This window comes from Lipotes vexillifer, unplaced genomic scaffold (assembly GCF_000442215.2).
Source record: "Lipotes vexillifer unplaced genomic scaffold, Lipotes_vexillifer_v1.1 scaffold1293, whole genome shotgun sequence".
Taxonomy (NCBI): Eukaryota; Metazoa; Chordata; class Mammalia; order Artiodactyla; family Lipotidae; genus Lipotes; species Lipotes vexillifer.
Genome location: NW_006790911.1, coordinates 630,308 through 645,533, shown reverse-complemented (window position 1 = coordinate 645,533; position 15,226 = coordinate 630,308). Strand labels below are relative to the sequence as shown.

Here is a 15,226-nt window from a genome sequence, read left to right as displayed (position 1 = left end):
CCCGTGTTCCCTGCATTGGCAGGGAGACTCTCAACCACTGAGCCACCAGGGAAGCCCTAAGCTGACTCTTTAAAAAAAAAAAAAAAAATTATCTTTTTTAAATTAAACATTTTTTTCAGTTATATATATACACACAGAGTATATATATATGTATATATTTCAGATTGTTTTCTGTTATAGGTCATTACAAATATTGAATATTGTTCCCTGTGCTATACAGTGAATCCTTGTTGCATATCTCTTGTATGTATAGTAGTTTTTATCTGTTAATCTCATACTCCTAATTTATCCCCCCCACCTCTCCTTCTTGGTAACCATAAGTTTGTTTTCTATATCTGTGAGTCTGTTTCTGTTTCGTATATAGATTCATTTGTATTGTTTTTTAGATTCCACACATATAAGTGATATATAATATTTGTCTTTGCCTGACATTTGCTTAGTATGATAATCTCTAGATCCATCCATATTGCTGCAAATGACAATATTTCATTCTTTTTTATGGCTGAGTAATTCCATTATAGTAATATTCCATTATATATATATATATATATATATATATATATATATATATATATATATCTCACATCTTATTAAACCAATCAACCAATCATCTGTTGATGGGCCCTTTGGGTTTTTTCCATGTCTTGGTTATTGTAAATAGTCTAAGCTCACTTTTAATATAGCATTTACCCAGCCTTTTAACTTACCCCCATTAGACTTTAAGTTCTTTGTAAGCAGGGACTATGTCTTTTTTTTTTTTTTTTGGTCCTATCCCAATGTGCCTGGAATACAGCAGGTACTCAATAAACTTTTGTTAATTGAATGAACAATGCTATAGTCAAGTCAGAACAGTACCGTGCCTACTCTGAAATTTGAGTCCAAGTTCTAGCTACGTGTCTCTTTCCATACTTGATGACAATCATATTCTGAATCCTGAACACTGAAATTAAGGAAGTGGTTAGAGAAGTTTTCTCATTTAAACACAGAAGTTAGGTGAAACCTATAGAGATGAGGCAGTAATGCTAACACTAAGATACTGTTTAATGGTTACAGGGTGATGGTTGCACATCACGAATGAATGTTTCATAATGTTTTACATTGACTGCAGTTCTACACAAGAGATGCAAATTGTTGAAAAGCTCCATATTTTTTGCTCTCTTTTTAGAACTCCAATAGAAATGACTGATTAAATCAACCACATTTCAGGCACTTCCTGGCTTTGTAAAGTATATTCATTTAACTGGCCCTTATGCTCTGGTATATTTAAAGGCCTGAATTTATATTTACCCACTGAATTGCATATTATGTTTTCTCAGCATATGTTTGTTTGTAAAGATGCTTATTATGTTACCAAACAGGAAAATTTGGTTCTGGAAACATTTTTTTAATGCTATTAGTCTAGATGATCTGTACTGAACTTGCAAGATAATGCAAAATCACTATTTTTGTAATTATTATTCATTTTAGCTCCTGACACCAAACACCCGCCATGATTTTATACATTTAAATTATTTTGCCTTAGATGAAAGAGAAGGCATTGTGCAGAGGTTCTGGACATTTTGGGGCCACAGAGGCCCTTTGGCAGTCTGGGGAAACCTCTGCGGCCCTCCTTATAACAATGTCTCCAAATGCATACAAGAAAATACATAGGATTAGGTAAAAACCAATTATATTGTAATGCGATTATCAGAATATTAAAAGAGAAATTGCTGCAGCTGCTATGGAAGACAGTTTGGCAGTTGTTAAAAAAAGGTAAACATAAAACAAGCATATGAGACCCAGCAATTTCACACTTAAGTATATACTCAAAGGAATTGAAAGCAGGGATTTGAACAGACAAGTGTATGCCAGTGTTCATTACAGCATTATTCACAATAGCTAAAAGGTGGAAACAACCCAAGTATCCATCAACAGGGCAATGGATAAACAAAACATAATTTATACACACGCAATGGAATATTAATGGTAATCTGTTACAAATCTTCCCCCAAACAGTCATTTAACTCCAGTAGTTATATCCAGTCATTTAAAAAACCTAGAAAGTCATTGTCTCAAAAAACCCATTTTCTTTTCCCCCAATTCCTTGCCAACTGGTGCATATTCCACTTTTCTCTCATCACAGGAAGCAGAGACCAAAGGCCATTTTCAGTCTATCGTCACTTTTTCAACTGAGTAACTCAACTGGCACTCCAGAGCAGAGAAACTTCCAGCTGTAATACTGCCAACTCTCCCAAGGGCCTGCCCTGAGTACGGCTTAGTGTCTTCCCTGATTCCTAAATATAGGATGTCCAGCTGCTTGAAGAGCACCGTGCAAGTGAAACATTTTACTACCAATCTCAAAGGGAGTTCAATTTTCCTTTCTTTCCTAGGACTTTATTTTCTAATGTTCTTGGCTTTTTTAAACATCATGACAATGCATTGTTTCAGAGAATTTTTACTTCTAAAAATAATAAATTGCACACCTTCCTCAGCATATTTAATAGATATGGCTAAGGTCAGATAGCTGTTTATTATAGGATGTAAGGATTACTTTAATTATAGAATTGTTAGCTTTATACAAACACTTTTTAATAAATACACCAAAGGATGTTCTATTTCCTAAAAACCATTTTGCAGAGTGGAAAATCAGGCATAAGTAGGATTGAGTAATGTAAACAAAGTCACAGGTGGAGTATCGACGAGGCTGGAAAGAGAACCAAGAACCAGGGAACAAAACCAAGAACAGAATGAACAAAATGCACATCGAGAGCTCCTTCTACCAGCTGTGCTGAAGAAAGTAAAAGCAGGTGAGGGAGAAAATGAGGATAGAGAATAGACGGAGAGGTAGAAAAAAGAAGACAGTTAAAACCCAAGAACTGGAAACTGACAGTGTCACTAACAATGATCTGGAGCCCCAGAGAGACCTCTGATTATGCCACACTGCATAACAATGCCTTCTTGTATTCACTTTCTCAAGTGATTGTCAAGAAACAAAAGCAAAAGCAGAACATTCTACCTGCATGTCCTACTTTTAATAACACAGCTAATGACAAAACACTGTGATGCTTGATCACTTAATCAGTTATCCCTTACCTTTAATGTTGGCTTGAGCTTTTATCAGTGGGCTGAAATCACATTGCTACTGACTTTCTAGTTTTGTGCTATTGCAAGGGCACTGGCCTCTGGAAAACTGATTAGGTTAAAGCACCAGGTCTATTTTGCATATTTTACTATATGGTCTCCTGTTAATGAAGCCAGGGTTTGATATCCATTCTGTGCTTCTTACATATATTTTATAACTCTGCCAGTTTCTCATCAATTTAGGCTGAGAGAAACTGTGCAGATGGATATACAAATATTCATTCCTACTTTCTATAGATCACTTTAGAAGAGCCTGAGTCATTGGCATACATGGAGACAACCCAGTGTGTCTGGGTCCTGATGAAGAATGATGAGCAAAATGTCCAGCAGCTCGATTAATTTGAAGGTCAGTCAGAATGCAATCTGTAGATAACTTTTCTATTAAAAATATTGTCTTCAGTGGTTCCAGTCATTCTAGACTATAGACAGGTCATCCAATCCACTGTGATCGCTGGGTCCTGAAAGTGGCAATAGCATCATTCAGGCATTTGTGCTCTTTGCTGTCCTCTTACTAAAGGATCTGTTTTATGCCCGTATTGTGTATAAACATCAGCTTCCAGATGTTAGCCTATAATTTTTCTTATAAATTAAATGTTTTCTCATTCCAGAGAAACATGTAATTTTTGAACAAAGACTAGATCAATACATTTAAGGATAATTTTAATAGCGACAATTCCAGAAGGATTAGGATTTTGTGATTTTCTTATCTTTCCACGTGACTCCCTTTGAATGTTCAAGTGCTAATAACTTTAGTAATAATAACCATTTCAATGTCATCAAGGTTTACCGTCTTTATCCATAAAATGAGGAATAATATCTATCTCATGATTGTGGAGATTATGTGAGAAGTAAGGTATTTAAAGGTCTAGCATGATACCTGGGACAAGAGAGTTTTCAATAAACACAGAACCTGAATTTGAAACTGAAGTATTTTATCTCATCTTCAAGAATATAGATACATTGTAACCAGCCATTCCAAATGAGTCAAAATATTTTTCTTTCTTGAGTTCTATATACATTATATATCATAAACTAAAACACACATATATATGTGTGTAGACACACAAACTATTTATTTATAATTATCTATTTATTATCTATATATATGTAAATGGAATTTAAGACTTAATCCTGAGATTATAAAGTTTCATTTTAAATTTATCCCTGGAGTGATTATTTAAGAGCCTGCTTGCATAATGCAAGACAAGAACAGCCTTGACTCTTTCAAGCAATAAATTCTCTTTTCAAGCAATAAAACATTTCTTAAATTGATGTGTGTGGAAATCTGGATAATTAGCAACTGGAAAATGAAAAGCAAGAGATACACAACAATGTGATCTAAATCACACACTCCCCAAGTATAGCAAGTATTGATTTACTAGTAGAGAATATTAAAAGACCATTATTCATAGTATTTCTTTTCTTTCAAAAATTTTTTCTCCTTTCATTAATCATCTTTGTGAAGTGTGATTATTTTCTTGTACCAGAACTTTCTTAGGTTATTGCATGCTCAAACTGGCTTTCTATTTTTATGTGTGCCACTGCATGGTTTAAAAAAATAAACTATAGTAAAAAAATAAACTCGTGTTTTATTTTATGGGGAGAAACTTTGAACAAAAATGCTTTCATGCAATACGCAAAGATAAAGAGACCAAGTTATTTTTCTTTGAGGCTCTTTGTTGTGGATCATAAAGTCTACAATACGTTTATTTACTTATAAAAAGTCTCCTTCCAAATCATCTGCAATTGTGATCAATATTATTTAAAAATTTCTTTAAAAATTAAAAAAATTTAATTGAGGTATAGTTGATGTACAATATTACATAAGTTTTAGGTGTGCAACATAGTGATTCACAATTTTTTTTTTTTTTCTGCGGTATGCGGGCCTCTCACTGTTGTGGCCTCTCCCATTGCGGAGCACAGGCTCTGGACGCACAGGCTCAGCGTCCATGGTTCACGGGCCCAGCCGCTCCGCGGCATGTGAGATCTTCCCAGACTGGGGCACGAACCCGCACCCCCTGCATCGGCAGGCGGACTCTCAACCACTGCGCCACCAGGGAAGCCCCTCTCTTGCAGTCTTGCCCCCATCGAGTCCATTCTTCATGCTGTAGCTGCAGTGTTTCATTAAATCAAACATGATTCCTGAGGATACTGCTTCTCTACTCAAATATTTTCAATGACTTTCCATCGTCTTCAGGATAGGGTGAATATTCCTTAACATGTCATTCAGAGCCTTCCCTGACTTGGATCCAGTGCACATTTCCAGACTGTTCTCTGTCCACCCTTCCAGTCACACTTGGCCATTAGCCATGTTGAACTTTTTTCAGTTGTTTAATGAGATCTTGTTTTTCTTGCCTTCAGGCCTTTCCATACACCATTCCCTTTGTCTGAGGTATTTCCCCCTCCTCTTCTTTGCTAGTAGATTCTTACTCAACCTTCAGATTTTAGCTTAAATACAAATTCCTTGGGAGTTTTGCCTGAATTTCAGATTAGATTCACCCCCACTGCTCTATGCTCCTATAACCCCGTTCCAGTTTCCTAGAGCTGCCATAACCACGTACAACAAACCGCATGACTTAAAACAACAGAAATTTATTTTCTCACAGTTCTGGAGGCTAGAAGTCCAAAATCAAGATGTCAGCAGGGCTATGCTCTCTCTAGACTCTGGGTAGAAACCTTCCTGGCCTCTTCCTAGCTTCTGGAAGTGGCCAGCATAGTTGGCATTCCTTGGCTTGTAGCCGCATCACTCTAATCTCTGCCTCTGTCATCACGTGGCCTTCTCTCTGTGTCTCTGTGTTCATATGGCATTTTCCTTTTCTTACAAGGATACCAATCATATTGGATTAGGGCCCACCTTCATGACCTCAACTTAACTTGATTGCATCTGCAAAGACTCTACTTCCAAATAAGGTGGCATTCACAGGTACTGGGGGTTAGAACTTCAATATATCTTTTTTGGGGGTATAGTTCAACCCAGAAGACTCCCCCATAATTTCCTTTTCACAGTACTCATCACTCCATATTGTAATTATTCAATGTTCACCTTCCCAGGTAGACCATCCTTCCCTTTTTCATTGGATCCCCGTTGTTTGAGATAATAGAGAGCACTTCTTGAAAGAATGACTGTGAGCTAAGAAGCAAAGTTGTGGGCTGAAAAAAGGAGAAGCAGGTCAACCAGGAAATCGATATTGGAAATTTCCTAGTTAAAATAAACACCAGGATTCAATCACAAGCTGGGGTTACATACAGAGTGGGCAGAGGTGTGAGGCAAGTACGGAGCAGGGTCAACTCAAGCACAAATTTTACAGCAGCAGAATTACTCTTTGAAATTTGCTGCCTCTCTTTTGTGTGGGGTTTGCCAGCTTCCTGGGCAGGGGATAGAGCCCTAAATTTCTGGAATTTTTTCTCCAGAGCTGCTGAAATGTTTTTCTATGTCCTCACATATCTCTTAGTCTAAAGGGTGTGATTACGTTCATACAATCTGGGTTCCTGAAAACAAATTTTACAATTCACAGGGAAGAGAACAGAACACAGAGAATGTACACAATATTTATGAATGTACTGTTATGTTTCTCTAGCTTTTATTTATTGCCTTTTCCTAGAAAGAGAAGCTTGTATGTATGATTCAGCGGCTGATTATTCATGTCCCCACATCCCAGCACACAAATACTTTAGCTTTCAATTTACTACGTGAAACAAATCACAATCAAAGTTTCATAGTACATGATGTGAAATCTTTCAACTTAGTAATTTTAAAAACACTTTTATTAAGGTGCTGGTAGAAACCGATGCAATTGACTAAAACAAGTTAAAATATTTTCTGTGCTTACTGTGTGTATAATTTCTTTTACTTTCACATTAGAATTGATCAAAACAAGAGTCATGGTAATAGTCCAGCTGTTTATTGGTTGTAATGGAGTATCTTTTTGTGATTTACCATGGGACACAGGGATTTGGGGATCTAATTGTGGAAGGGAGAGATGGGACTATAAATAAACAAACGAATAAATAAAATATAATTTGAGGGAAAATTTTGAGAACTACCAGTTTAGTTTATTAGATCTACTGGCCTAAGGTTCTCTGAGATAATTCTAATACATACATGCCTGCTTACATATGTACACATATGTGATTCTATTTAAATTATTTATAATTTATTTAAAAGTGCTTTCAGGGTAAGTTTAGAGCAGTGGTTCTCAAGCAGGGACAGTCTTCCTCCAGTGGGACATTTAGTAGTATCTGGAGATATTGTCGGTTGCCACATGGGTGGGGAGGAAGGGATGAGTGAGGATGCTACTGGCATCTAGTGTAAAGGTCCAGGACGCTGCTAAACATCCTCCAATGCACAAGACAGCCCCCCACTACAAAGGGTTCCTGAGCTCAAACTGCCAACGGTGCTGAAGGTGAGAAACCCTGGTTTAGAGGATAAACATTTAGCTAATATAAAAAGGAATTTCCTATTTATTTTTCTCAATTCCCACCCTTTCTTCCATTTTAATTCTACCACCCTCCAACAACAGAAGAGAGGGAGCAAATAACCTCATTTACTGACTTTCAGTCCCTGGTTCCAGTTCTTTTTGAGACCAGACTGTGTCTCCTACCACTGAGTTTTATGAGACATTCTTACATTTTTTTCTTTCACTTGAACTTAATTCATTGAGTTCTGTTGATAGTAAGAAAACAGTCCCTAACTAAGAAAAAGAAAGTAATGTTAATACCAAAATGTTTGAAAGTAGAGATATACAATGCAATGTCAAGTGTGTATGTGTGTGTGTGTGTGTGTGTGTGTAAATATATACCTCATAATAGCCTATTAAAGTTTGTCCTACATTTTATGGTACACCTTGAAATATGTTTATTCATGATTAGAATTGAAAGAGGTGATAATGTATGTGAAATTAAAATGGCGAATATTATATAATCATAAAACTATAAGGATAAAAGGAGAACTGAGACAATCAAGTTATCTTATGTTTCCCACCTATTTCTTGTGGTGGGGAACTATGCCATTATTATACAGTACAGCACCTGGATAAGAAATATTATTAAATATTTAAAATTTAATACGGAATTTGGTTTCTTCTTTGCTTTTAAAAATTTCCTAGCAGCAGTTATTTCTCAAGTGTTAGACTCTCCATTGGGGTAAGAAGTTGGAACTTCTAAGATAATTTGTTGAATAGGCTGTATTAAATATTTATTGAATGCCTCTTTTGATTGGAGAATGTAGTCCTCAGCCCATCTAGTGTTTAATAGGTTAGGCCACAGGAAGTTCTTTCTAGATAAATGGAAAACTCAGGAGAAAGCAAAGTCAGGGAGAACAAGTGTAAATTGCGAGCCTGTGAGAAGCAAATTCAGGTCAGACTCTATCTGGGTTGAGACAATCTCTTCACTTCCTGTTCAAACAGTGGGGTAAATCTCTGACCTTGAAATCCAAGGCTCCGAGAAGAGCTAAGACTTTCATGAGCTCTAGAAAAGAACCCTAATTTGCAGGATGAGGAAATGGAAGCAATGGTTCAGACCAGCTCCAAAGGGTAGCTGTGCTCTCTCTCAGTAAGAAATCAGCTGGAAATGCACCTCAGGTAAATACAGCCAAAATACAGAGTACAAAATACAACACCGAGACAAGCAAAATAAATGAACCATGTGATGCATGCATGGTAACACAGATGTAAACATGCTATTTAGAATACTAAGGAAAATTAAGAAGTGCAATTTATTAGGATCTTTATTGTAGGATAGCTTATTTCCTGTAGAGTAGAATTCTATTCCCAGTTTTGGTTGTAATCGTGCAGCTAAGTGAGGATTGGGAATTGGTATCAGAAGGCCTTTCTTGAAGTATACTTTCAAAACTCTAAAGAAAAAAAAAATATTGTAAATATTTCTGAGAGGTAGCATCTGAGTACGTCTCTGCATTAAGCAATTGTAGTCTGGACCCAGCTACCTTATCTCTATCGATTTTCCTTACCTGTCCATTTATTTCAAAACTCAAACCCAATTAATAATGTGTTTTTGTTCATATGTGAATAATTGTTCATATGTGAATATGATGTGAGTTTGAATATAATATCCACCTAATAATAAGGCTTGGGGCTTGATAAAAACTCTTCAACGCAAAACTGATAACTGCTTTATGCAGATAATACAGGACATTTTTGCTGACTTTTGTAAAATAACCTTGTATCTTGGGCTGTGCTAGGATTGATTAATTCTAGTAGTTATTTTTATATTTCTTATCATTTTTTTATGCAAGCAATTAAGTAATCTGAAAATAGAGAGTTTAATTTCTTCCTTTTGCATGTTTATGAATTTATGTCTTTTTCTTGCCTTACTGGAAGGGTTAGGACAACCAGTATAATGTGGAGTGGAGGTAGAAAGAGTGGGCATTCCTGTCCTGCTTCTATCTCAGGGAGAAATTACTCAGTATTTCACTACTAAGTATGACATTAGCTGTAGGTTTTCTATAGATGATCCAGAAACGAACATTTTTCATGTAAAAAAATCCGTTCAGAAAAATCTAATTCATCTTATACGTTATAAATTTCAGTTTTCAAGTATTTAAGTAATGAAAACCCAAGTAATTTCTTTTTTAATAACACATTTATAGACTGAGCTTCAAAGATAAGAAAAAATTAATTTAAGATAATGGATACACTTTTCTGTCCAAAGATATCAAAACCAAGAAATAACATTATAATCACAAAAGTGGTGTGCAACAGAAAAGAAAAAAAGAAAAAAATGGTTCAATATAATGAATGTCTTCTTTAAAAAAACAAAAACAAAAACAAAACAAATAAAACATATTGTCTAAATATGTGCCCAGCCAAACTCCATTCTAAAATGTAATGGGCTGAAGAAGAAAAATCAGAGCAAATCTATTTGAAAATAAAGATAAAGCTGCTTTACCAAATATTTCTAATTCTTTCTTCTCTGTGCGTAATAATTACCAGCACTTGCCTCCTTTCCTGTGGAGTGGTACAAGTTGCTGCCAATGACGAAACTTTCCTCCTAGCATAAAACATTGTTAACTTTCTCTATCAACTGAGTGACTGATTAATATTAAGTCTGTATCACTTTTGAATGTAATATGAAATGCTTACTAAAAGCAATTTAAAGCAGAAAAGCAAACTATTAGTTAGTATTCTTGTTTACATTATAAAGTAAGGAATTCAATGGTACAGGGCCTTGTGTGTAATCTAAAAGAAATGTCTGTAATTTAAAAAGTGGAGGTTTCTGACTTTTAATTCAGAATATTTGGGGAAACTTTCTTTTCTTTAAATCTGGAAGGCTTATTAACACACATTTATGAAGTTGAAATGAAGTTAAGATAAATGTTTTAGCAAAGCAAAAATGGAAATAGCTGTAATTAAAAGATTACTTATGTCTTTTCTATCTTTTACAATCCATAATGAACAACTTTATTTACAGAAGCCAACTGAGATATGCTTAAATTGAACTAAGAGCTATTATTTATCATATCTCATACACATGGGGTTTAGAGTCACATTGAGATATATACAATTTCAGGGCTTTTTCTTCTTTTTTGTTAGGAAAAGGTTAATAATAACCCTGAAAATAGGAAAGGGCAAGACTTCAGTTTGCAATCAATAAGTCATATTTTTAATCTTTTTGACTTAGAATCAAACAATGGAGTTCTGTTAATATAAGTGTATTAACTTACTGCTTCCAAGAATCTAACCTCACAAAAACTAATGGCCAACTAAAGAATTATAGTCATATCAGGCACTGAAAGGCTATATAAATAAGAACTGTCATTAACATAACTGATAAACCCTATTTCCAGTTCCTCTGTTATCCCACTGTGCAGTCAGCACTGCTGACTATTTCTAGCCCAAAACCAAAGAGCTAGATCATTTCCTGGCACACAAATTTCTACCAGAGGAAAGAGAATGAGAAACGATATACACTCTTATGACACTCTCCTATGTAAGATAAAATTCACAATAATTTACAAATTTTTATTTACATTGTTTTATATACATCCTTGTTGATGAGTTTTGTACTCATATTGATCTCAGATCATTTACTACCACATCTCTTTGATTTTCCAACAGAAAATGGTGGAAGCATGGGATTAGGAGAAAAAAATATACCACTGGTCAGGTAAGAGCAGACAAGTATATAAGGTAAAAAGAGGAAAAAAAAATTGTTGAATTTTGCTTGCTAAAGCATCCACTGTGATCCATGGACTACCACTGAACGTATATGAACACCACTTCTAACAGCCATTTTCATATTTACAAATTGGGTACCCTACCAGTTGAATTATTAGCTAAACCATTCAATTTCCTTTGCTTAACATAAAAAGGTAACAGGCATCTCAGCAAGCCAGAAGACAAACTAGAAGCGTACTTAAAAAACACTGTTGAGATTTAACCTTCATTTAGAAGCTCTTAAATGGTCCATATAAAGAGAAGTAATCTGGAACCCTATTACTGACTTGCACCATGATCCCAAAACCTGTATGGGAAGTAAGAGTATCTCAACACCAAAAACACCCCAAGTCTCACCAGAGTGGGGGCAATATCGTAAACATCTTACTTTGTTCCTATCATCCACTGCATACACGTACGGCTACAGTGACAGCCCTTATTCCCCGTTACATTCACTTCTACACAAATCTCTCTGAAAATATGCAATAGTACCACAGCAAGCAGCTGTGCACAGTCTTCCGGCAATGGCTCAGTGAATCTCCATTCAAAATGCTTGGAAGTAAGAATATGGAGTAAGATCAAAAAATGATCTTCTTTCCTCCCATATCCAAGATACACTGTTGTACTTTAAGAGGTTGGTAAGCTAAAAAAATATAGAGTATTACATATCCTTGATAGTTCTATAAAAATGTTCCAACTATAGATGAAAATTCCACAAAAACACACTTTTGAGTTCACCCTAACACTTTAAAAAATTAATTGTTTAATTGGTTCCATTTATCTAATCAGCTAGGCAAAATCTATTGATTTTAGAGTAATACAGTTCATAAAAGCAAAACTGAACATTTATAACATTGGGGAGGCAGAAAACAAATCCTGGTCTAACACTGTTACGGATACAAACAGACTTTAAGATTCTATATATGTAACTAGAATTTGCCATTTAAAATGGCCTTTAGCTGTTTTTACTTACATTAGCGTTAAACATCTTGAAATAATTCCAAGTATTTTAAAGCACTTGTCTGAGAATATAAGGCATCTGGAATAATAGAGCTAACTCCCCGTAAGATTTCTCAGAGAGTAAATTTGTGGCTGCATATTTTGAATACGCAGATCCGTTAAGCCAATTTTGTGCATGGGCACTTATATGACCAAAGCGCAAGGCTTGTCAGACTAATTTTCAAAGCAAAGTTAAATATCACTACTAAACTCTACACAGCAATTTTTGAAACCTGATACTTATCTATCCCAAAGGATAGATATCTAACTTCCTTCCATATAAATAACTGCCTCCCTTTCATCCCCAAACAAAATAAAAAATACACTTAAAAACAAGGCAAGACAAAATAAAACCACAGAAGCCCTTCTGTTGTATTTCTGCTTAATTCACATTTTGTCCTAAATGTTCCTTACTGAATCCTTTTAGTCACCTCCACATATTTCTCTGAACTTACATGCATCAATCATTAGCTGTCACTCTAAAGACAAGGAACCAAACTAAAATATGAAACCAAAATTAAGTTAGAAGTAAAAATAATTAATCTGACATTTCTTTGGCCCCAAGTATGATAAACTTGCTACATTTGTTTAGAAAACTGGTAATAAAAATCACTATTTAATAACAAACAGAGGCTCAGAACACTGCAATAAGTTAAAAATTATTTGCTAAGAGGCGCAGCAGCGGGCAGGTGCGCACCATTTGATTTCGGTCATGATCTTTTCCTGGAATTTACCAAGAAAAGATGACTCACCTAGGAAATTCTTTGGTGAACTTACAGGTCTCAAATCTCTAGATCTCTCACGAAACTCCTTGGTTAGTCTGGAGGGTGTCGAGGGCCTGACTCTCCGGAGAGCCTCAACCTCTGCTACCAGCGTATCTCCTCGCAGGTGGAAGTGTTCCGCCTCTGCTCCTTGACTTCCGGCTGAACCCGGCGGTGAAGAGCGAGTCTGACTCCCGCCTCTTCGTCGTACGCATACGCCCGCGGATAGGCTGCGCGGGAGCGAGGCTGGGGGCGGGGTTGGTGCTGGACGACCGCCCTGTGAGCCGGGAGCGAGCAGTAAGCGTCCTGGCTGCATTTTACTTCGATAAGGAATCAATGGCCTCAAAGCAGAGCTTCCCAGCCGTTTTCAGCGTCGAAAGACCGCGCCACTCCAGAGCCAAGTGCACTGCCCCCTTGGCCAAGTGCTCGGTCACGGACGCAGATGACGAGGCGGTCCTGAACCTCATTGCCAAGTGCAAGCGGGACTTGAGCAGCCCTCCGGGGAGCACGAGCTCCAGCTGGAAGGAGCGAGAGGCCGGCTTACAGAGCTCCCAAGAATGGCAGCCCCTGCCGAGTCCTCAGGCAGTACAGCACCAGTGTGGGGACTCCCGGTGGCAGGGCCCCCGGGAAGAAGAGGAGCGTGCGGGGGGCGTTTGTGCAGAGCCGGGGCTGCAGGACAGCGAGTTGGCGAGCGTCCCCCGCTCCCGCCCCCCCAGCACTTCGCCCCTCCCTCAGCCTCTACAGACCTTGAGGACGCAGTCCCTTCTTTGGAGTCGAATTTGTTGACCCGAAAGGTGTTACATCCCTTGCCCGCTCCCAAAAAAGTACAGGAAGTGAAGGATGCCAGGCGGGAGGTTCCGGGCGCCTTCAGACCAGTAGTGTCTGAGCTGCCTGAAGGAGGGTCTGAGCCGGAGGAATGGTTCGGAGGGCTGGAGCGAGGCGCCCTGGCCCACGGTGGAGCTCGTTGGAGCGTGAGCGCAGAGGCCCCCCCTGGTGTGAGCGAGGTGTGTCCCAACCTGCACCCGGCTGCACCGCCTGCCCGTGATGAAGGCCGCCTGGAGGTGAGGCTCCTGGCAGCTCTCCTCAACCTGATGGGCAGGTACTGGAGTGGCTGCCGGTCCCTGCACAGCGACGAAGTGTTCCTCGCCCAGGCAAGACACGTGTTGTCATCTGTTCAAGAATTTATAGCCAATCCAACGCCCAAGTTGCCAGTGGAGAAAACTGGACCCAGAGGGGTTAAAAGACCTATTTAAGGCCACATAGTAACTTAATGGCCAAGCAGGCTCTGGAAGCTGGTCTACTAATTCCTAATTCAAAACGTTCTGGTTTATCAGAGTTTATCAAATCATTAGCTCATTTTCTAGTCCTAACTATCCCAGTTCTTCATCCCTCTCTGTCCCATGGAGTTGTTATATCACTTAGGGCAAAAGGCAGCAAGCTATAGGCCACCTGCCAAATCCAGCCCACAACCTGTTTTGTAAATAAAGCTTTATTGGAACACAGCCAACCACCACCTCCTGCCCACTCCCCTCCAAATCTATAGCCACTCTGGACTGTTCAACAGTTGTGAATGAAGAAATTCGCTACCTGACTCTGGAAAAGAAGTCTTTGCACAGTCACCTTGCTGAGCTACAGCAGCAATATGGCGTGATAATGAGTGAGGTGGAATAGGAACTCGCTGACACTGGGAAGAAGACGGATTGCCCGAGGCAGCATGTAGAAAGGCCTCTGGAGGACAGCAGGAGCTGGAAGTCTCTTCTGTTCAGCATGAAGAAAGAAGCGAGAAATGCCGACACTCCAGCTGCTGAACTTGCAGGTCACTGGACTTCAAACAAGCGTGAAGAGCCTCTCTGGCAAGATGGTGGAACTAAAGCAGCCTCTGGAGCACTACAGGATCCGGGAGCTCACCCAGCTGCTGCAGGAGAGCCACACGTTTGCAAGCCAGGCCTGGGCAGCGACTGATGGGTGACATCATGCCACAGCCCCACAGACACCCCCAGAGTTCCTGGTGAGTGTGGTTCTGAGTCAGAGCACCTGTGACATCAGCACTACTTGTCCCATCACAGTGACAAGGTGATGCCCTCATCATTCCCTAACAGTAAGAAAATGATGCCCTCATCATTCCCTAACAGTAAGTGCAACAACAGATCGCATCTATATATACATTTATTTCCC

The 15,226-nt window shown here is 38.3% G+C and overlaps 1 protein-coding gene across 1 annotated transcript in view; it reads left to right on the top strand.

Annotated features, from left to right (window-relative positions):
* Positions 1-15,020, top strand: part of LOC103087217 (centrosomal protein of 72 kDa-like) — a 31,099-nt gene extending 16,079 nt beyond the window's left edge. The window contains 4 exon segments of the mRNA XM_082931324.1: positions 13,179-13,738; positions 13,846-14,234; positions 14,590-14,853; positions 14,855-15,020. Coding sequence (XP_082787450.1) covers positions 13,179-13,738; positions 13,846-14,234; positions 14,590-14,853; positions 14,855-15,020 — 1,379 coding nt within the window.
* Positions 15,021-15,226: the final 206 nt, after the last annotated feature.